The sequence below is a fragment of the Enhydra lutris genome, unplaced genomic scaffold (genome assembly GCF_002288905.1).
Source record: "Enhydra lutris kenyoni isolate GAN:26980312 unplaced genomic scaffold, ASM228890v2 scaffoldscaffold19, whole genome shotgun sequence".
NCBI classification, from domain to species: Eukaryota; Metazoa; Chordata; class Mammalia; order Carnivora; family Mustelidae; genus Enhydra; species Enhydra lutris.
This window is the reverse complement of record NW_019154103.1, coordinates 38,055,628-38,080,115: the sequence shown is the minus strand read 5'-3', so window position 1 is coordinate 38,080,115 and position 24,488 is coordinate 38,055,628. Positions and strand designations below refer to the sequence as shown.

The 24,488-nt window shown below is 35.5% G+C and overlaps 1 protein-coding gene across 5 annotated transcripts in view; it reads left to right on the top strand.

Annotated features, from left to right (window-relative positions):
* Positions 1-24,488, top strand: part of LOC111148387 (casein kinase 1 gamma 3) — a 110,354-nt gene that overhangs the window by 36,611 nt on the left and 49,255 nt on the right. For all 5 annotated transcript variants that reach the window (XM_022504901.1, XM_022504898.1, XM_022504896.1 and 2 more), the window contains exons 2-4: positions 158-584; positions 8,085-8,125; positions 12,575-12,644. In XM_022504901.1, the coding sequence (XP_022360609.1) occupies positions 407-584; positions 8,085-8,125; positions 12,575-12,644 (289 nt within the window). In that variant the 5' untranslated portion in view covers positions 158-406. The remainder of the gene's footprint in view (positions 1-157; positions 585-8,084; positions 8,126-12,574; positions 12,645-24,488) is intronic.

Genomic DNA, 24,488 nt, shown 5'->3' with positions numbered 1-24,488 from the left:
GGAAGAGGCTAATGGTTACTCTAAGTCTACTGTGGTTTGATTTTAGTGGGAATCAACAAATAGCAATAATCCATTGCTTGAACTTATGTTTTTAATATCCCCAAAATATGTTTTTAAATTCTTCAGGTTAACTAATTTTCTTTTCTTAATATTCTAGCTCTCTATCAATATCAGCTTACATCACTGAAGAGATAATTTGAAGACATGTTTTGCTGAAAAGACAACTGAGAAAAATTTCACGAATGGGATGAACACGTTTCAGTTAACTGACTACCTGCTGCAATTTGAATGTTAACAGTTACCTACCTGGTACAGTTAACCTAGTGATGTACCTATTCTCACAATACCCTTTTTCATTGTGCTTGTCTTGATTAAAGAATTCAAAGTGGAGTACCGCAAACTTGATATGGATAATAAAAAGAAAGACAAGGACAAATCAGATGATAGAATGGCACGACCTAGTGGTCGGTCGGGACACAACACTCGAGGAACTGGGTCTTCATCCTCCGGAGTTTTAATGGTTGGACCTAACTTTAGAGTTGGAAAAAAAATTGGATGTGGCAATTTTGGAGAATTACGATTAGGTAAGACTATTTTGTTTATTCCATTATGCTGGAAGCTTTTTTTTTTTTTTTTTTTAAACTGAACGTACTTTCTAATGAAAATGATACAGTTATTGTTTAGTTGTTTAGTTGTTGTGATAATTTTAAAGAATATAAATGTTGGAAATTTCTTTTGTACTTGTGTTTTCATTTGTAAGGAGTTCCCTAGTATATGAACGTGTATTCATATATGTATATGTAGTATAGTCTATGGATAGTATGTGAATGTCTGTTTACTTGAGATCACCCATTTGGAATATGAGAAAAAAGAAAGTAAATTAAAAAGCCCCAACAAGGTGGGAGAAGAAAAAAGGACCCATAAGGAGCCATTTGCAGTGTATTAAGAATGGTATTTAGGCTTTTTTCATATTTGAAAACATGTAGTAACTGACCCCTTTAGGAGGGTATGTATGGCTTAAAGCCAAGGTAATATACTGAAACTGCATAAAAATCAGTGAAATTGGGGAGCCTGGGTGGTCCAGTTGGTTAAGCATCCAACTCTTGGTTTCTGCTCAGGTTATAATTTCAGGGTTGTGAGATTGAACCCCCATATTGGGCTCCACATCCATTGCGGAGTGTGCTTAAGACTCCCTGTCCCACTCCCACTGCCCTTCCACCCTTCTCTCTCAAATAAATAAACCTAAAAAAAAAAAATTCAGTGAAATTTACATTGTGATTCTGTCACCAACCCCTCTCTAACCATTTAACCAAGTATATTCCACGTTGGGGCTCTGAAATCTGGATTTTTTTTTTTTTTTAAGAGACCCAGTGGGAGTGATGGGGCTAGGGAGAGAGAGAATCTTAAGCAGGTACCATGCCTAGCTTGAAGCCCTAGGTAGGTCTTGATCACATGTCCCTGAGATTATGACCTATGCTGAAATCAGTGTCCAACACTTAACTCACTGAGCTACCCAGGCACCTCAAGAAATCTATATTCTTAACAAGGGACACAGAGTACTGATTCAGTTTGTTTTTGTAATCAGGGTGGTTTGGTAAACATTGGTCTAATTAAACTTCCTAACTCTACATTTAAGGCAGTTGAAATTCCATGAGGGAAGGTTGCCTGCCAGATGTCACACAGCATTTTAATGACAGACTCGGGACCAAAATCTAGGCTTTTAACTTCTAGTAAAGTAGAAATATGGCTATCCTGAATGAAGAGAAATAAGAACAGGGCAGCATGGTTATATGGCTGTCAGTACTGAGGTTGCTCGAGGGCTCTTTGATCACTGGCCCACCAAGAGTGAAAACTTGCCATGTAAAAAGGTAAAGCTTAGCTTTACAATTTTCCTTAGATACAACCCCACTTATTAGAAATAAATCAAATTGTATGTTTATCTACTCAATTACTTCTTTTCATCTTGTAAAACACCCTAATTTGTAGTTAGTCCTTCATTTTAATACTATTTTGTGTTGTTAATGTGCATTAAGTCTTTTCATGAAGCAAGCCAATAAAAGGCAGTGATACACTTTGTAAAGAGCTGTGATTGATGTGCCTGGCAGACTCTTGCATTTGAGTAGGGACTCATATGTTTGAAAGGCTGAATGATTTTACACTTCATTTTGATTACACTTCATTTACACTCAAGGATATTGAGTAAGATTTTTTTTTTTTTAAAGATTGTATTTATTTATTTGACAGATCACAAGTAGGCAGAGAGGCAAGCAGAGAGGGAGGAAGGGAAGCAGGCTCCCTGCCAAGCAGAGAGCCTGATGCGGGGCTCTGTCCCAGGACCCTGAGATCATGACCCGAGCTGAAGGCAGAGGCTTTAACCCACTGAGCCACGCAGGCGCTCCAAGTTAGATGTCTTGAAATTCTTAAACTGTTTCTGATTTTAGATTAGAAAAACGAGGTTATTTACCTGTGTAACTTTTAGCACCCTTCATCCTTCCAAACGTACTTCTTGTCTGTCATGTAGGAGGCATGATTTGGCACTGATAATACTGGAAAAATAAAAAATTGTCCCCTCTGTCATGGAAAATATAAGTCAGGGAACTACTTGGGGCCTCAGATTCCTCAACTTTAAAATGGAATTACTTCTACTTCGTAGTTTATTGTGGAGATGAAATTTAGATGATAATGTAAAGGACCAGCATTGTACCTGCATATTTTAGGAACACAATGATTGTTCTGCTTCCTTAAAAGATGGTATCAAGATATTTGTTCTGTTTTGAAATTATATTGATGACATGTTCTATGTATTTTTATTTAAATTTATATGTATAAATTAGCTCTACAGGTATATTTCATATATACGTATTTGTATTCTTATCTCTTTGTGGATAGATAGGACTGTAGGACTATAGTATATTGGCCATTTTTATTTAAGAGTGGTTTTATGTAATTAATTTCAAAATGACTACATATATATGTTTATAAATACATTTATGTGTATGTATACCTCTGTGCGTGTGTGTGCGTGTGTGTGTTTGTATACACACACAATGAAGCTAGCTGACCCTTTTCACTGGGGCAATATGAGAAACTATGTGTACCATATACTGAACCTGTATATGTTACATATAGTGAAAAAACAGCAAAATACTGCTGAATAATCAGGAATAGGATTAAAATGATTTGTTAGTCCAGCTGTCCATCCACCTGTCCATCCATCCATTTGTCATCCACCTGGCTCTGTATCTGTATCTAATCTATGGTTATTTATTGTATATTTGTATATATTTATTTAAATGTATGATCTGTACACTGTAATTTTGTTTTATGCTGTTTGTAATATAACAATTATACTTATATAGCTGATTTAATAATTTTATTCATTTTTATTGATAGGATACTAAAGAAGGCAGCATTTTACTCCTTTTTTAAGGGCCCCATATAATTTCTCTGTATTAAAAAGAAGTTGTTCAGAGCCACATTCTTTATATACCTGGGTAAACATGCTAATGTTAAAAGCTGGTTTGGATTCCAAAAGTGCTTGCTTTAAAACAATAGTAATAGACACATCTTGAAAATTTGATTCCTGACCCTGAAATGTTTGTATTAGTATTGGGTGAGAAAGAATATAAGGTATTCGTGTTATAGGTAAGTAACTTTTAACAAAGATGCTTTTGACATTTTGGGCTGGACAGTTCTGTTTTTTTGTAGAGGGCTGTTCAAATACTTCATGTTGTTTAGAATGTCCTTCTTGGGCACTAAATAAAAGGTGTACCTCCACATACAACCCCAAATACCTTTCCCCTGCCAATTTCAAATGCCCAAGGTATTGTGCACCATCGAAACTGCTCTCTTATGGGTAATTATTAAGAAAAAAAAAAGTTTGGCATAAAGCTGTCCAGATGCTTTGAGATTTTATTTTATTTTTTTTTTTTATGCTTTGAGATTTTAGTATATGTGCTGCCGAAGCGAGCACAATGCTTTGAGATTTTAAAAAGAATAGGTAAACATTGTAAATCTAAATTACACTTAAGTAATTGATAGTACATTGATATTAAAGATTTTATTTATTTGTCAGAGAGAGTGAGCACAAGTAGCACAAGTCCTGAGCTGCAGGCAGAGGGAGAAGCAGACTCCCTCCTTGAGGAAGGGGCCCCATGTGGGTCTCAATCCTAGGACCCTGGGCTCGTGACCTGAGCCAAGGGCAGATGCTTAACTGACTGAGCCAGCCAGGCATCCCTGATTGTACATTTTTATTTATTTATTGTAAAATGATGAATTAATATTTTTTGGTTTTATTTTATTTTTATATGTATTGATGGTAAGATTTGCCTTCTTCCTATCTGTAGATCTGTGTCTAGCTTAGATAGCCAACTGAAACCCCTGGAAATATTGATAGGCACTGAATGAGAACAAACATAGCTAGGTAGAATACAGTGTTCTATTGTATGTATTTTTTTCGTTTTTCTTCTATTATGTTTTGACACCTTAAAAAAATCTTTCTGCCTGGGGAGAGACTACTCCTGCTGGGGCTAGCCAATTCTTAGTGATAGCAAAGGACTCAAGCTGGGAGCATGCCTTTGATCTGCAGAATAACTGGTCCAGAGCTGTACCTCCTTTGTGTGGCCTGTATGTTCTAGGAGGCAGTCTTCATTAATCATCCCATGGCTAGGTATAAGATGAGAGAGCACCTTTATAGCCCAAAGACCCTAAATTATTTGCCACCAGAATTATCCAAACTAGTTAATCCTGAACTGTTGATCCTGCCTTGCCTTGGTTTTCTGCAGAAACTCCAATAAAGCCTTTGGCCTAAGCTCCCTTTCCTTTGTTTCTGTCTCCTACCACTTGACCAAAACGTGATACTTCTCCTGTGACTTCTTGTCTGTGAGGATAATAAACTTTGTTTTCCTGAGCCTCTTCTGTTGGCTCTCTTGGCTACCCCTGCCTGCATAAAAGAACACAGAACAAGGTTGTTACATATAGCTTTATGGGATACTATTTCTGAAATAAGTTATTGGAACTTTTGACATAATGAAGTATGCCACAGGAGTTTCAATAACTTCTCTTACTGTTATTTCTTTTCTTCTATATACTTGATAATTCTTCTTGTTTGATTGTTTTTATTTAAGAATTGTTTTATTGAAAATTCTGCAGGCCTTATGATAATATTTCAAATAAATAATGCAGATTTGAGTGCATTCATCATTTTTATGTTTATTGTTTTCTACTGCTACTAACTGAAGCATATTATGGAACTTAACTGAAAAATGTCATAATAAGGAACAGATTGTGATGCTCTAACAAAGAGATCCTGGAATATAGTGGTAGTAAGCAAAATAGGTTTTTGTTGTTTTTTTGTAACACAAAGCAGAGGAAGAGCCCTCAGGCTGTCAGGGCACCTCTGTATCCTCAGTATATGGCTTCAGTCTCTGTATGTAAGGTGATTGCCCCTTTGGTTGCTCTCTCCCAGCCAGCCAGCCAGCCAGCCAGCCAGCAAGAAGAAGAAAATGGGCCAGGAGAACACACATTCATTCTGGAAGTGAGGAGTGACAAACCTTCTGTCCGCTCATATCTGGAACTTAATCACATGGCCACACCAAGCTGGAAGAGAGGCTGGAAATGTCTTTGGCTGGACAGCCGCTTTAAAATTGAGTCATTCTGTTGTTAGAGAATGGAGCGCTTGGATATTGGTGGGCAACTAGTAATTCCTGCTATAAACATATACATAGTTTCTGTAGAACATAGGTTTCTATGTACCCAAGTATCCAAGTACCACCCAATTGGTAAATCCATCTTTTCAAGTTAAGTATAGCACAGAGCTCTACCGGGAATGTCCTTTGAAATGGGATTAAAACATCAGTTAATCGGAACCAGTCTGCTTGGAGCCTTGTCTTAACTGGATTCCCTCTACACATACTACTCCCTCCCTCTCTCTCATACTATACACACAGAGACATACTTAGCGTGTCATTGTTTGTTCATGCATAAAACATTGATTAAAAGCCAACTGTGAGGCTCTGCCTATTAGGTAGCACAGATGCATTGGTAGTATTGTTTCATCATTGGTCATGTTTAAAAATATAATCCTCAGAGTTCAACAAAATCTTTAGTGTTCAAAAAAAAGATGATGCTTTAAGGATTTAGTGCTTTCTGCTCTGACCTAAAAGTAGACATTTGGTCTTATAAATGCCAGTAAAAAAAACAGTACTTGTGGAAGAATTTGGTATATTTTGGTTCTGTGTTCTTTGTATTTAACCTCACTTCTTGTCCCGTGGATATTTTCCCTTGGGTACCTGTGACTAAGCATCACATGCGTAGTTGTGAAAAGATGATAATGTCTTGAGGATATACAAGTTCTCTCTTTGAACTCAAAATAGAATTATTCCTTTGTGAGACATCAGTTCCTCAAGACGAATTCCTCACTGTATCATTAAATGATTTACTCTGTGCTTATTCGAGGAAGCCTGCAATTTCATACATACTGTATTCTGGAAGGTATAGACGAAGGCACTTCTAAATGTTGAACCAAGCGACTGAAAGTGTGTTACTTTTTTTTGGTATGTTTTTTTTTTTTTTTAAATGGGATCAGCCAATAACTTGAATGAATGTACACTCTTACTGAGTCCATCCCTGTTCCAGGTCTCATGGCTTTGGAGCCTTATGCTATTTATTCAGCATGGGTACAAATGCTTTTTTAAAAAAAAAAAAAAAATCTTTTTTTGTCATTCATTTTTATTAAAATAAGGACAAAATTCAGAAGTATGTTATCGTATTTGTATGAACAAACACTGCTGTGGGTATCTGACACTGAAATTGTGCCTAGTTTTTACTGCCACTCATTAGTTACTGTTGAAAAGGAAGTTAGGGGTATTATGGTAGAAAATCCCATGTGTGAACATTGCCTGTTCTCTATTCAGCAGCGATGTGAGCAGGGCCAGTTACTATCACAATTTTAAAAAAAATAAAAGCTATCATTTTTCTGCATTTCTTATTATAGAAATAAGACACGCTTATGGAAACAGTGCTGGAAATTCAGAAATCACCTTCTGTTTTTTATTCTTTTTACTGTACTTGTGAAGGAACATTAATTTATCAAAGATATTAAATCTTTATTTTGGTTTGTTACTTGCCTGTTCTTTGTATATGGTAAATTTTTTTCAACATACAGAGGTTAACATGTTTTATACTTTCCAGTCCGTATAAAATCTTAACTTTTTCTACCTTTTTAAAATGCTCAGAAAGATTCCTATATATTGGGTGATATTTTTTTCTTATAGTCTATATCTACGTTTTAAAATATTCAGAATTTAATGTGGTCATGAGCTAAGATGTTAAAAACCCTTGTTCCCCTCGAAGTAGTTAATTAGTTTGTCAAAGGCAATTATTGAATAATATGTTTCTTTCTTTGTTTCATTTTTAATATATTCCAGATTTTTTCTGTGTTAATGTATTTACTGGATTACATATGAGCTCTAATGAGAACACATTTCATAATAATGAAGGATTTAAAATGAGCCGGTGACTGGAAAATGAATTCTGTATTCCTCTTTTTATATAGATGTTCTGGTTTTGACATTTATTTTAGCATGTGTTTGACTGTTGATTTACTTTCTGAGTTGTGTGCAGTGTTCTAGCAAAATAATAATCTTTCCATTTTTGTAAGTGGGCTAATGTATTTAATAGTATCTCCTTCTACTCTGAATCCAGGTGAAATGCTAAATACGTCATTGAATCGATAAATGTAAGATTTCCTTGTCATTGAGGTTTTTCCTACATAGTTGGATGTGAAGACCTTAACTTTATTTAAAGATATTTTTGAGAGAGAAAGAGAGAGGGAGCATGGTTGTACATGCACAGGAGGGTGAGGGATAGGGAGACTCTCAAGGAGATGGCCCGCTGAGCAAGGAGCCCAGGATCACAGGACCCTCAAGAGTTGGATGCTTACCCAGCTAAGCTACCCTGGTGCCCCCTTTGCTTTATGTAAATAGATTATGTGCTTTTTTTTTCACCCAGAGTAGAGTTTTACATAATATATCTCTAAGAATTAATTATTGATAGAATCTGACATTTTTTCTTTCTTTTTCAAGGGAAAAATTTATATACAAATGAATATGTGGCAATTAAACTGGTAAGTTCATGTTTCTAATTTTCCTGTTTTGTCTTTGATGCCTAGTTTATATTTTACTTACTTTTCTGTTTTCATATCATTTGTAATTTGAATGTTTCCTGGGAAAGTGATACGCATAACTGAATTTTCTGTCATTAAGCTGCAGGCATAAGCACACCCCTCAAGTATGTGATAATGTATAGATGTCTGTGTTTCTATGCCACAAGAACACAGTCCCTTTATTTTGATAGCAATTTAGAATTTCATTTTCGAGTTTTGGCATAGTTTTTCATTTAAAGAACCTGGCACATTGGCATTTTTAACTATTGAAAAACTAGAAAACAAAATTTCCCTTAATGAGTCAAGCATTTGGACAGAAGTGTCCTTAGAATTCAGGATTACATTCTTTGAAAATATATTTCCGGGTAGCTTCCAAAATCTCTCTTTCTACCGATCTTTTCTGTATGGTAATACTGGCTCTTGTTTGACCTTCAGGGATTCAGAAATTATTGATGTGAGTGGAGGATAGCAGGGAAAGCAGTGTCCCATGGGACCTTTCTATAGTTCTGACTGTGCCAACTATGACAGCTGTGAGGTAGCTCTTCTCTGGAGGAATTGGGATCTGGGAATTTTAATGAGACCCAACTTAATTCAGGCACAGCTTTTCTCTCTGGCTTGCCAGCCAGATTTCCCTGAGGTTAAGCACGGCTTAGGTTTTCCAGTCCTCTTGCCATTGTCAATCTTGCTTCTGCCAAAAGAACCACTGTTATTAGGGTAATGTGAGATTAATATATAAGCAGAGACTATCAGAAGAAGAGACAGCAGAGAAATAGAAAAACTTTGGAGATGAGATAGAAAACTTGTACTACTTAATTTTAAGTGTCTCTGTGATTATAGACGAAGTTTGGCTGTAACAAAGCTGTTTATTTTCACTGGGAAGTAAAGATGCACAATAGGGTTCTGATTCCACCAGGAGAGACTGGCTGGCTGACATGTGCTTTGATACTGGCTTTGGCCTTGATGAGTTCACCTTAGTGTTAAGGTCTCTCTTTGGCTTTATGGTAGCAAATCTGGTTAGGTCATCTGTTAAGCTTGTCACTGGCAACTAAAAGTGGATTTACATTAACCATCAGTTCACTCCATCAGTCAAGCTCTCAGAGATATAAATATTTGGAAGAATTAACTTCTAATTTAAAATGAGTTATTTTACTATTATTAACACGCCCAGAATCCCCAAATCATTGTAAACATGTTTGCTTTCTGTAGGCCGATCTGCATAGAAAGCAAGTTAAAGTGACAAGATTCTCTTCTGATCATGAAATCAGAACAAGAGACAATAGTTTGTATGAATCACAGAGGGAGGCTGAGGTTGCAGGCATTGGACAGTGTCTGAAAGGGCATTGCTGACTTTCATGTCTTTGGAATTCTTCCTTTTTCCATGTTCTAGGCCAGCAGCCTAGCATCTAGACATTGTGTGGTGTTGGGAGTGGGGGTGGCATGCAAGGACAGGAATGTGGCGACACCCATACTCGGTGTTACTGCTCTAGGAGCCTGCGGTGAGCAGCTCCCAGGAGCTGTGATGGTGAACTGATAACACTGTGGCACATCAACCACGGTGTCAAAGCAGGAGCCACTCTTCTAGGCTCACCTGCCCTTGTCTGTTTCAGGCATTAATTGGTAACTCTTAGGTCTTGTTATTCTCAGATTCAGGACTTGTTTACCCTGCTTGCTCCACTGATGCCTTAGTAAACGTTTAGTATGTCATCTCTCAGTCTTACATATACACATGTGTGTACAACTCTTTTTAGTTTTATCTTTATTGTGTATCACTATCCCCTTAGTTATTATTTTCCTTTTATTTTTTGAACAATCTCCCTCTGCTCTGATTGCCCCTTTTTATAAAGCACAATGATCAGTGCTACGTATAATAATTGTGGTTTCCTTGTGAAACTGGCAATTTTTTTGGATCTGTGTCTAATACTTTGAGGTTTAAGTATGGTACAGAGGCACCTTTGCCTTGAATTCACCCAAAAAATAGCTTGGTAGGACAGAAAAATAGCTTGGTAGGACAGAAGGCATTTCACTACTGGACCATAGTTTGGTACTTAGTTTATTAAATATTTTTATATACAAAATATGCATAATATTTCCTTATATATTTTCTTATTTATATATATTGTATCTGTTCTTAACATAGAATGTAATTTTGTTCAGGACCTGCCTTAAAAGCAATCACTTGAAAATGTTATGTCTGTCTACCTTCAGTGCCATCTGATTTCTATATTTTGGTTACAAACAGGGGCATTTTGATAACAGTGGTGTTCAGAGAGCAGATCTCAGTGACTACTTTCAGTTCTATCTCTTAGAAAGGTTTTCACGTTTACTTAATGTTATCCTAGTTCAGATTGGTAGTTTGTTTCTGGGTAATTTGTTAATCTGACCTCAACTGGTACCCTCATCTGTTGTTGTTTGCATTCATCTATTAACCTGGTGTTCATGAATAATGAAAATGTCAGCCTATTAGACTTTTGTTATATGGTGGTGTAATAAAATTTTACTGCTAGTAAAGTACTGGAATCAAGCTGAACTGACTCACCTAAATTAGATGGGAGTTTCTGTTTTTATCTAGGGAGTTTTAGTGAGTGAGTGACTTGCGTATTTAATTTCACTGGTGATTGCATCTTTCATTACATTTTATGGTTACATACTTCTGTAGAGTTAAGTGAAGAATTTATAGGTATTATAGCACTCCCTATATGGAAGGCACTGTTTTAAGTCATGTATGTAAATGTGTGTGTGTATTATATATATATATATATAAAATATAAATAATTATATGAATGTGTATATAATGATGAGGATAAAGTTTTATCCCTCTTTAGTAGAGGAGGAAACTGAGAAGTACAAAAAGGTTAAGTAATTTGCCAAAACCACTCAGCTAATACATAGCAAATTTAGGATTCAAACTCAGAACAGTGTAGTTTTAGTGTCTGTTCTTTTAACTATTCTGTCCTGCCTCTTGAGAGCTAAGCTCATTGTTTTCTCTCACAATAATAGTTTATGACTGTAATTGTTCCCCTGGGATTTTACTCATTTCTTATCTGTAGTCTTTGTCATGGGTTAGAGTTTTCATTATGATAGGTCTTAGTATAGATTTGTTTTTAGTTCTTTTGTTTGGGATCCATATTCCTCCTGAGTCTGTGGTTTGTTGTCTTTAATCGGTTCTCGAAGATTCATAGCAATTACTTCTTCAGTTGTTGCTTCTGCTCACTTCTTTTCCTCCTGTCGTCCTGGGACTCTTATCAAATGTCTATTAGACTTTCTCTGTGTATTGTTTAGGTATCGATCTTTTTTTTCCCCTATGTTTTCCATTTTTCTTCTTTCATAATGCATTCATTCCATATAATTTCTTTAGAGGCATTCTACATCATTTTCTAGTTCTATGGACATTCTCCCATATATCTTCCAGTTTCCAAATTCTCTCTTCTGTTGTGTTAACTTGTTGGCAGACTGAGTTTGCAAGTTCACTTATCAAAGTCTTAAAAAAAAATTTGAAGTTCTGTTGGTTTTGTTTAAATATTGTTACATTGTTATAATTTCCTACTGGATCTTATACAGATGGCCTGTTACTTTGTTAAATAGTTTCCTGCTTTCTGCAGATATTTTCACACATTTATTGTTTATTACTTATATCTAGAGTGTCTTTTGCTTTTGTTTATGTTGTTTCTCTCTCTGTGTGTGTAACTCTTAAAAACATTATGTTGAGTGAAAAAAGCCAGCCACACACATATAGAACATAGACTGTGTAATGTCATTTATATGAAATCCAACAAAAGGTGAAACTCATCCAAAGGTGATAAAAGTCAACAAGTAACCACCTCTGAGGGAAGGATGATGGAAATGTTCTAAAGGTTTTTTGAGGTGGTGGTTGTCGGAGTATGTAGTTACCTAAACTCATGGGTGTAATACTTAATGAACTCTATGTTTTATTGTAAGCTATACCCTAGTTAAAATTAAAAAAAAAAAAAAATCTTCCGTCAAAATTTTCTTCTTTGTTCTTTTTCACTTGTTTGTGACTTCCCTTTAACCTAGAACATTTACATGAGAAATACACAGTTCAGAGGTCACTTCTTGGGAATGGGAGAAAAAGAGTAAGGGCCACCATTTTCCCTAGTCATGAATGTTTGGAGTATAATTTTCTTCAGGGTCAAAGAGTCAGACATATAGACTTCCTTATTGCTTCTGCTTCTTCTATTAGCCAGTTGACATTATGTACATTTATGGTATCAGTTGTTTTTACTTAAATGTAAAGTTGATTTTTATTTGGATATAACCTTAGAGAAAGATCCCTACTAGAATATTAAATTATGCAAGAGTTGACACCAAGATTTATAACATTTGGGATTGGGGCCTAGTGATGTTTTAATAATTTAAATATTTTTTTGTTATTTTTGTTTATTTTTTAATTAGGAGCCCATGAAATCCAGAGCACCACAGCTACATTTGGAATACAGATTCTACAAACAGTTAGGATCTGGAGGTAAAGTTGTATATTATTTTTTACATTTGTAATAAAATGAATTGTTATCATAACTCTTTGGTTTCAAAGAATAGTATTTTAAATTTGGTTAAAATGAATCATTTCTTAAGGCTATGCTTATAAGACATTTTTTCACTAGATTCTTAATGTTTTCATTTTATTTTTTTCAAGATTTTATTTATTTATATGTCAGAGAGAGAGAGAGATTGAGAGGCAGGCAGAGGGAAAAGTAGGCTCTCTGCTGAGCAGGGAGCCTGATGGGGGACTTGATTCCAGGACCCTGGAATCATGACCTGAGCTGAAGGCAGTTGCTTAACCAATGGAACCACTCAGGCTTCCCTCCTTTTATTTTAGTTATGACAGTTTTTGGAGCTTACTGCATTGCTGCTAACATAAATAGAGAACATTGTGAAAAAAATTTAGTTTGAGAATACAAGATGCATATGACTTCTATAGCCTTAGCCTTTTTGGTGATATTAATAGTTGTTGAAATGACTTATGACATAGTGGTAGGCTGAAAAATGGCCCCGTAAAAGATATCTATATCATAATTCTTGGAACTTGTAAATTTACCTTTGCAGGTGTGATGAAGTTAAAGATCTTGTGATGGGTAGATTATTCTGGATTATCTGGGTATCCCCTAAACACAGCCACAAATGTCCTTGTAGAAGAGGGGCAGAGGGATATTTTATATACACAGAAAGGAGAAGGCAAAATGGCTACAAACTCAGAGATTAGAGTGATAGAGCATAAGCAGGGAATGCTGGCAGTCACAAAAACCTGGCAGAGACTTCTAGGATTCTCCCTTTGAACCTTCAGAGGAAACCTGCCCCTGCCAACACCTTGATTTAATCTAATGAGACTGATTTCAGATTTCTGGCCTCCAGATCTGTGACAAAATAAATTGCTGTTTTAAGCTACAAGTGTGCAGTAATTTCACTGGCTGTAGGAAGTTAATACAAGTTTTTTTTTTTTTTTTTTTTTTAAAGTACAGGTGTATTTTTATGTAAACTCTAAAATTAGTGAGAATGGATATTTTTGGCCATTAGGGGAAAAAAAAACTAATGAGAAAATTTCTTATAGTATGTTGCATTGCCTTTATGTGGAAGCCTCTCACAGCTATGCTTTTTGTTTACTTCTGTTCTGCTAACTATAATGATTTTTTATGTATAGTTTCTTATCAGGCAGGGATATTTTGTTTCCCCAGGTTTAATAAAATGAAGTTTTTTCATGTGTCTTTTTGTAAGCACATGTTTACATTCTAATTCATAGAATTGAGCACTTAACGCATTATTAATTTGCACATTCTTTTTTTCCTAACAGCATATTTTCCAAATGAGTAGTCACTGTGGGGACAATAAATTGACATTTTGTATTAATGTTTTTTTATCACTGTAGGCTTCTTATAATGCACATCTAAGTCTGATACAGAGAGCCCTCCAGGAGTTACCAAAATTATCATTGACAACGGAGATTTAAAGGATAGGGGGGATAAAACCAATTATATGTGAAACCATACATGTTAGTTAGAAGTAGCAAGTGATAGAAAGCCCTAAGAAACTAAGCGGGGGGGGGGGGGGAGTTTATTGGCTCATCTCCTGGAAATTCAGAGAAGGGACCTATTTATAAGACATTATTGTATCCAGGATTTCAAATACTGCCATGAGGGACATTCTTGAATTTGTTTTTGTGCTCTGCCTCTGCCTGTGTGTGTGTGTGTGTGTGTGTGTGTGTGTGTGTGTGTAAGCTTCATTTTCTGGTTGGCCCTTTTTATGAGATGGCAGAGGTGGTTACCAGTAGCTGAACTTAGCAATTATAATGTCATTTCTTCTCTTTTCTTTTCAAATATTTTATTTATTTGACAGAGAGAGAAAGAGAGAGGGAGAGAGTGAGCACAAGCAGGGCGAGTGGCAGAGGGAGAGAGAGAAGCAGGCTTCCTGCTGAGCAGGGAACCTGGTGTGGGGCTCCATCTCAGGACTTCAGAATCATGACCTGAGCCAAAGGCAGTGCTTAAATGAGTGAGCCACCCAGGCATCCCTATAATGTCATGTCTTTCCTGAAAATTCTTACGAAAGTTCTAGGACCAAATCTTACTGTATTATTTTATGTCCCATGACTTTCCTTGTTTTAATTGCTATGAATTTGATTGCCCAAACTTAGATCTTTTGCTCATCTCAGTAGCTACCTGAAACTCCGGGACTGAGAATGGGGTAAGGGGGTTGCCTATTGGGAAACTTGGGTGTTAATCAGAAGGAAGATTGGATGCTGGGGAGATTTAAAGACAACAGATCGATCATTACTTACATAGTAAAGCTATCATTTAAAAAAATCGGGTTGAACACTTTAATTAGAGAAGAATGATTAAGTCAGTTTAGAATTTAGGGAGTCATTGAATTAAACACCAAAGGTACACTTAATTTTATTATTGTATTCTTTGCCTTTTTTAACTTTAAAGATTATGTCAAAGTAATAATAGAAATGAAGCCTACATCTTTATCCTTGAATGCCATAGGGCTGCAAGTGACAGGCCCACTATGTAGAAGACACTCCATATATATCAGGTGCTCCCCTGTGCTCCGTGGCATAGCATTTATGCAGATCGAAATATGAATGGTATTGCATGAAGCTTACAAGTGTGAATAGTTTTGAGTATTTTATGTGAATCATGTCAATTTAGGTTACTACATAGTTTTTAAAATCAATCATGAATTTTGAAAACATTTGTGAGTGCCCATGTGATCTTTGTAGAAAAACAAGACATTAGTTGTTTGGGGAGGGACTGATGATTTTTAAAATAGTTTGATTTTGGGGATGCTGGCTGGCTCAGTCAGTAGAGCATGTGATTCTTGATCTCAGGGTCCTGAGTTCAAGCCCCACAGTCAGAATGGAGCCTGCTTAAAAAAAAAAAAAAAAAGTTGGATTTTGGAATTGATACTTGAAAGGATTATATTTTCAGAGTACTCTTAGTCATAAATTAGCCATTCAAAGTAATTTAGCTTTAACTCTCTTAATGTACTTTAAGTTTTATTTAAGTAGCAGTTTGCTTTTTAGTGTTCCCTTTAAAAATAGGTATAATTAATCAATATCTACACTATTTAACAAACCCCTAAAACTCAACCATGAGAAAACAGGCAGTCTACTTCAAAAGTGGGCAAAGGGCTTGAGTAGACATTTCTCCAAATATATGCAGATGGCCAATAAGCACCTGAAAGGATGCTCAGTATTAGTAATCGTTAGGGAAATGTAAATCAAAACTACAGAGATACACCACTTCATACCCATAGAATGGCTGTTTTCAGACAAATGAAAAACAGCAGCAACCAGTCAACAAGTGTTGGTATGAATGTGGAAAAATAAAAATCTTTGTGCATTGCTGAAGGGACGGTAAAATGGTACAGCTGCAGATGTTGTGGAAAACAGTTCCTCCAAAAAAAAAAAAAAAATTAAACCTATAATTACCATTTGATGCAGCAGTCCCACTTATTATCTGTACCAAAGATTGTCTGCTAACAGATATCTATACAGCTATGTTCAGAGCAGCATGATTTGCAGTAAAAGGTGGAAACAACCTAAGTGTCCATCAGGGGTTGAACGGATAAACAATGTGATCTATACATACAATGAAATATTCAGTTTTTTTCCTTAAGATTTTATTTATTTATTTATTTAGAGAGCACGAGAAAGGGGAGGGTCAGAGGGAGAAGCAAACTCCCTGCTGAACGGGGAGCCAGATGTAGGGCTTGATCCTGGGACTCCAGACGCTTAACTGACTGAGCCACCCAGGCACCCTGAAATATTACTCAGTCTTAAAAAAGAAGGGAAGTTTGGACTCATGGTACAATATAGGTTAGCCTTAGGGACATTTTGCTAACTAAAATAAGCCTGTCACAGTAGGACAAATACTATGTGATTCCACTTATTTGAGGTACCGAGAATAGTCAGATTCACAGAGACAGGCAGCAGAATGGTGGTTGCCAGGGCCTGAGGAGATAGGGAAATGGGAAAATATTATTTCATGGGTATGGAGTTTCAGTATGAAGTGATGAAAGCGTTCTGGAGCTGAATTGTGGTGACGGGTGCACAGCAGTGTGAATATTTGCCTCGTGCCACTGATCTGCACGCTGACAGATGATTAAAATAACACATTTTCTATCATGTATACCTGACCACAGTAAAAACAAAAATTAAGAGATGGATTTATTTTGGGGTGCCTGGGTGGCTCAGTCATTAAGCGTCTGACTTTGGCTCAGGTCATGATCCCAGAGTTCTGGGATCAAGTCCCTCCTTGGGCTTCTTGCTCAGCGGGAGTCTGCTTCTCCCTCTCCCTCTGCCTGCCGCTCTGCCAACTTGTGCTCTATCAAGTAAATAAATTAAAAAAAAAATTTTAAAAACAGATTTGAAAAGATTTAGAATTATTTATTGAGCTGTCTCTGAAAACATACATAATTTCTCTAGTTCTGCCTGTGTGGGTTTTGAACCTCCAGTAAATCCTTAGGTCTCTTATTCTCTTTCTCTAACTGCCCAGAGAATATCCCTGTTTTCTCTCTCATTTGTTCATTGAATCTGTTCTTTACAGACAGTGGGACTGTACAGCTTTAGGACAGTGGGACTGTACAGCTTTAGTGCATAGATGAGGGATTGCCTCTCTCTTACTACTTAGCTTTCCATAGGATTATAATATTGTGTTTGATACCATGATCACTTTCTGTGATGGTGAAGATGTGATATATTGAATAGTCTTGTTTTGTCATATCCAGTCAGCATTTACTGAGTCAAAGAAGATCTAGGTTTGGGAGTCATCAGCACATAGGTGGTTTTTAAGACGAAGGGAATGGCTGAGATCCCCCAGGAGAGAGTAGAGTGTGACTTGAGAAGAGGAACAGAGATAAAACCACACTGACCTCGGCGTTGGGCACGAATGACTTTGTCAGTAACAGGAATCACGACAGCAGTAGTTACACAAGTGAAGGGATGTTTTGTGAGGAAAAATAAACAAGAAGTTCTCAGGTAGACCATTGTAGGGTTGATAGAGTTGCTCAAAAGTAAGGCATCAGCTCCCTTTAACTTCCTCCTCCTGTTTTCGTATGTGGCTTTCATCTTAAGATCTTGAATTTTTTGAAACTGGAGGAGGGAGAAAAAGATGAAATTGGTGTCTAAATAAGGATAACTTCCAATTCTTTTTTTTTTTTTTTAAGATTTTATTTATTTATTTGACAGAGATCATAAGTAGGCAGAGAGACAGGCAGAGAGAGAGGGTGGCGGGGAAGCAGGCTCCCTGCCGAGCAAAGAGCCCCATGTGAGGCTCCATCCAGGACCCTGGGATCATGACCTGAGCCGAAGGCAGAGGTTTTAACCCACTGAGCCACCCAGGTGCTCCATAACTTCCAATTCTTTATCTCTTGCCTCCATTCTTAAAATTTAGTTATCCATTTTTGTCCCTAGTGGAATGAGAAATTCTGTATACTTAGAATTTCGCTCCCTCCCTTCTTTTCTCCTCACTTTTCCAGTGATTTTTCTCTCTTCTCAAAGGCCCCTTTGCTCTTTTGGATTATCTTTTGATTTTGGCCGGTTAGGATGAACACAGAGTTCTGTCCTACCATTTAGCATAACATTTCTTTGTCTTTCTGGGAATCCATTTTCTGGTTGCTCTCAATTTACTGTTCCTTGAAAAGATCTTTGTATTTTCATCTGTATATATTCTCCTTTGGGAATGTCTTTCTTTCTCAACAAATTTGTTTCTTTAGGCCCTAGCTAAATATCACCTCTTTTGCAATGCATTTCCTGACATTGTTTTCCACTCTCTACAAAAATGCTTCTTCTTTGACCTGACATTAGTTTGAATATATATTTGCTTTTCATGTATCATACTATATTTCATTATTGTTTGCTTATGTTTTTCCCCTCCACTAACAGTTGAACTCTTTGAGGCAAATAAAATGATATATTTGCCTTTTTATCCTTCAAACTGAGCAGAAAGCTCGACAATTGTAGTTCCTTGGTAGATGATTGAACTGATAAATTCTTAAATGAGAGGGACTGTTTTCTCTTACTAGATGTGAAGTTGTGATATAGAATTCCCAGAATTTCTTGTAGTGTTTTTTTTAAACTTCTGTGATTGGTTTTGAAAGTTTGATATATCAGTATTATAAAGATTGTTATAGTATTATAATTTTAATTTATTTCATTTCTGACACAGAAGCATAGCCATACCATTTCAAAAATTTTATTTGTTTTAACTTATTTCATTTGTGTATTATTCTCTAATTAGGCAAATTTAATTCCTCATTTTAGGAATCTGGAAGTAGAAGAAAAAAAACAACGATAAGTATTTTTTAAAATAATGGAAATGATAAACCTAGAAGATAGCCAGATAGTTATCTAATTAACTGAACTGTATAGTTCAGCCATCTAAAAATAATAACTTTCTAGAGAAGATAGGGTTTAATTATTAGAATAATATGGTTTTTTATTTACTTGAATTGTTGATACTTGATGAGAGTGCAGGGACTATGTTTTGAAATTTATGGGGTAATTTTCTCTGAGAATCAGTGATTCTGAGTATTGTTTCTTTATGTTAATTCTTCACATCAAATGGTTTTCAAAGGCCCCTCTGTTGGGGGCAATTATTTATTCCTCAGAATCTCTTTATTAGCTGATAATCTTTCTCGCAGAGATTAAAACAACCTTTCTTTGTCATAAATTATTGCTTACCAAAGGAAGTAGAATAATCTTTTTTCCGTTATAAATTACTGTTGTTGGAAAACTGCAACTATAGGAGTGATACTAAACACCCTGTTTGAGACCATGCATATGTTAAATCATTGTTTCTAAGTCAGTGCCTTGGCTTTTTGATGTGCTCTGAACTATGTAGTTCTTTCTAAACAATAATTTGATAATAGCAGCAGTGGCTTTTTCAGAAATCCTACCTATCCATAGTATTGTCTTTCAGGGGCTGTTAAAAGAGCTCCTCTCCTTGCCTTGTACTGACCCCTCTGCCTTCTTGGTTTGTGTCTTGTTAAAAAGTCAGGATTTAGTTGTTGCCTCTGTGTTTTGCACTGGTTTACAGACGCCTCCATTTTCACATCTTTTCAAGGCAGTTTCGGTCTGTTTGCTAGCCGAATGTGTGTTGGTGATTCCATAATGTATGGAAATTTGATCGTACTATTTACTAAAAGAAAGATTGTAACAGTACAAAGCTTTTAAACCTGGCTATATCCATTTGTTAATATCTGAAGTTTCATTTATTCATAGAGAAGCCTGATTAGAGTTTTTCTGTGTTGAAGAAATTTAAGAAATTCTACTCTTTCCGTGTATCTTTCCGTGTATCTACTCTTTCCGTCTATTTGAGAAAACAGAGAAAATACTGTAAAAACTATTAATGTGAAGTGAATATACTAATTAGGATGTCACCTATTGTATTTTGGTATTAACAAACACAATAAAGAATATTGTATGGGTGAGCCAGTGGTTAGTGTAGACTTAATCTCAGCTTAGATAACCAACAGTTGATGTAGCAGCTTCCGAGAGTTCCCTTTTCTCTCTTAGCTGAATTGTTTTTAGAAGTCCTCGTAAGTATACATAATATTCCTCATTCCTTATGGAGGCCTCTCTATATGGGAATTTCTGTCACTTAAGGAATGTTGAACTCTTAATACATAAGTATATTAATACATAATACATAAGTACGATAGAAGCGTACAAAGTTCTTGTGTTCAGGCCCTTATAGTTGATGGAAAATGTGTACATTTAAAGAATGCTGTACGTTATCAATATAAGAAGGAAGGGTTAACTGTTAGTGGTTTTAGTTTGGTTTATATGGTGCAGATACTAGATTAGTTGTATGTGATGTGGTAATTATAGTATTTTTAATGAGAAATTAATCACATAAGAATCTTAAATTTAAAAAATACTTTGAATAGAGTAGGACTAAATGGTTATGGATTTAATTTTCTAAAATGCAGCATCATTTTTAAAATTTCTCTATGTAATAGTAAAAAGATTGAAAGTTTAAGGCCATTAAAAACAGTATGATTTCATATTTTGTTTTAATTTTTGATTTAAATATCAAGTATCCCATTGTGAGAAAAACATTTGCAAACTAGAAGGTTGGGGGTAAAAATGATACAGAGAATTTATTTTTTTCCTTAATTAATTAGGCCCAGAGAATAATAACTAAATAATGAATAATAGAACATTACATAATGAATATAATTTTATTTGATATTCATACAATATTCTTTATTCATGTAATATTCAATATTCAATATAATGAACAATACTTATTTGTAGGTGTTGTTATTTTTTTAATGTTCTCTGAAATTTAGAATAATCTCAATGTGTAAATAGAATTATCACAGAAAGGACTGTTTTTTGTTTTTCATTTTTTCTTTTTACAGTGAGGTGGCTTTATTTTATTTGGGGTTATGGTAGAATTTTATTACTAAGTGTGGGTGCTGGATGTAATGGAACCACTGTTGACCAAGTCTGGATCTCAGTGCACCTGCTTGTTCACATTAGAGCTTGCTGTACAGCGGGGTCAGCAATTCTCAAACTTTTGGGTATCAGGATCCTTTTTTGCTCTTCAAACTTTCTGAAGATCCCAGAGACCTTTTGTTGTGATTAATAACTATTGATATTTTACCTTATGAGAACTCAAAACAGAAATATAAATATGTTGCTGTATTAATTCATTTTTAAATATCACTGACATTTTACAATTACAACTTACCATATTTTCCAAATCAAAAATATCTGAGAAAAGTGTCCTTATTTTACAAATTTGTACAGTTCTTTAATGTGTGGCTTACTAAAAAACACCTAGATTCTCCTTTTCTTCTTCTTCGTTCAGTCCACTGCCATATCACATGTCATGTAACCTCTGAAAAATTCGACTTTTCGCTTGTGAGAGGAGAGTGAAAAAGGTAAATGACATCTTAGTGTTTTTACAAAAATAATTTTGATGTCATTGACCTCCTGAAAGGATCTCGTGGGCCACCCCTACCCCCCAACTGTGTATCTCCAGAGCACATGTTGAGAACTGTTGAGCTGAGAGTGAAAGCATTTATGGTAAAGGTTAAGAGCACCTTAAAGTAAAACTTCCTTGGAAAAGAACATACCCTGCGTGATAATTCTGTATAGTATTTCTAGTCAGATTTTAAGTTTTCTTAAGCACATCTGTAGAGTTCAAATTTCCTAATCAGAATGTTAATGGTTTTGTTCTAATCCTTCCCATAAGAATAATACCAGACCTGAAAAATGGAAAGAAACATCATGATATTATTTCTTTTAATGATAATGTTTAATTGTCACCCAACTCTAAGGAACTGAAGTACTTCCACACCTGGCATAAAGTACTAAGCAGTCTTTAAGAGTGTTTGTTAGACCTGCTGATACTGTTCTGTGACTTAAATTAATGAATGTTTTATCACTTAAATGGAAGGTTGAAATAGAAAATGAAGACACTTTGAAGCCATTAAAGTAAGGGGGTTTTTGAGAAAACTGAAACAGTTTTTGTCCTGTGCTGATCTTTATCGTGGCATTCATTATTAATACTCAAAGGTATGTTATGTAAATAGCTTGATTGAATGTGCATGTTAGGTTCACGGTAATTCTCCTGGCTCATATGAAATAGAGCAGAGCAGATGTACTCTCCTAAAATCAATTTTAGGAGACGAAGGGTGAGATTGTATTTTCAAATAATGTATGAATTTTATATTTTTGCCCACTCTTCAGCTTTTCTTGGGAATAGATACACTTGTCTTGAAGATGAGGGGTGCTAATAAGCAGCCCTGAAAATTAGTGATATTGGAAATGATCAGAACTAACTTCCATAAATTCACATGGATGGCTCTTTATAGTAGTCTCACAAAGAATTTTAGAACAAGTCAAACTGGGTGCAGTGTGAGTTTATAGTTGAAACTTCACTGGATGTAAGACCAAGTACAAAGCTTGCTCCTGCCTCTTAGTTGATTTGCACTCCTTCAATTAAGTAGCCAGGTACTGTGATCAAGAGGCATGGGTAATGATGTAACACTTCATTACTCTTCCTTCTAAGCCTTCTTTCTGCCTTTCTCTTCTCTCTCGCCTTCTTTTCCTTCATCTCTCCTTCCATAAATCCTCTGCCTGGTGGTCTTGCCTCTCATATTCATACTGGCTGGGGTGGTTTTGTTTTGTTGCTGCTTGGGGTACTCCCCAGCTCCTATTCGTTGGTCGCAACGTTTCCTGACTCCTAACAACTTAATTTTGTTTGCTCAGAAAACTGCCCAGACTTGTCCTGGGAAATGAAATTCTAGTTTGACCTTTACAGTGTTTGCTTTATGTTCTTGATCTTTTAGGAAAATTTATATCTTATTTTTTTTAATTTTTTTATTTTTATTTATATCTTGATTTATATCTTGATTTTTTACTTCAGTGACATGAAATTGGTATTGAAATACGTTCTTAATACTTACCTAAGAAGTTTGTACACTCATTGATTCATAGAACAGTATGTATCTTGAAGAGTCATTTAGAGTTATTTTTTCTTTTTTTCCCTCAGAAATTTATGCTGAGTCATATTTTAAGGTAAAATTATGTTGCATGATAAAGCTGAAGTATTTTCGTTCAAATTGTAGATTACATGTTAAATTTACTCAATAAAATGTAATGCTGTTTATGGAATTTAGCCACATGAGTAAGGTAGAGCTATGTAATTTTGAGACACTTTGAAGCCATTTAAGGGAGTTTTTGAGAAAACAAAGTTCTTGTCTCTTTGCTGGTTTTTCTCATGGTGTTATTACGCCCAAAGGTATATTATGTAAATAACTTGATTGAATGTGCATGTTAGGTTCATGGTATTTCTCCTGGCAACGAGTTGGCTTGTATGAAATAGAGCGAAGCAGATTTACTTACGTGTGCCTTGCCTCATCTATGGGAAATTGTGTGTTAATAATTAAAAAAAATCATGTCATGCTTAATAGAGATAGTTTGATAAGAGGAGATTTGAAAGTCGGGTAAAAATTGAACTTGGCAGCTTGGATGGTAGAACTGGAGTAGAAATTTTTTGAAATGTAGCTTTAGAAGAGCTCAAAATAAGGCAGAGTAAATCAGAACCTTTGAATAGGTCTGTTCCTTGTGTTAGTGGGATACGCTGGGAGGGCTGGGGAAGCCACACACATTATAAGGCCACAGAGTCAGAATGGTATACTTAGCTTTGTTTTAGAAGCTCTGGAATGAAGCTAAGAGTTAATAAGAGTAGAGGTACCCTTGCATAATCTTCAGTATTTGGGAGAATGTTTAAGAAATACTTGCTCAGGGAATTAATACATGGATTAAATAAATGGAGTCTAAATCATTTTCCAGTTCAAGATATTTTTTGTGGTCCCAGAAGAATCTTTTAAAAATGAGTATTTTATTCCTTATTGTAAAAATAGCATGGGGTTGTTCATAGCAATTTGGAAAAGTTTAAAAAGTATAAATATGGGAATAGAAATCACCTACACTTTCAGTAATCTGTTAGCTTTTTGGTTTTTCCTTCCAGTCTCCTTTCGTATTTGTGTTTAATGACTCATTAGAAACATTTTATTTTAAAAGTAACGTATGGTTGTTGTAAACGACAAAATTGATCACTTCAGACTTATAGAAATAAAAAGAAGAAGTTTGTCCTTCACAATTTATCTCCATAGGTAGTTAAAGGCTATTTTAAGTTCCACAGTGTGGGTATGACAGAGTTGGTTTAGTCTGGAGTTGATGAATGTTTAGGTGGTTCCCATTTGGTTTCTTTTTCTTTAATTTTCTTTTCTTTCTTCCTTTCTCTTCTTTTCTTTCTTTCTTTCTTTCTTTCTTTCTTTCTTTCTTTCTTTCTTT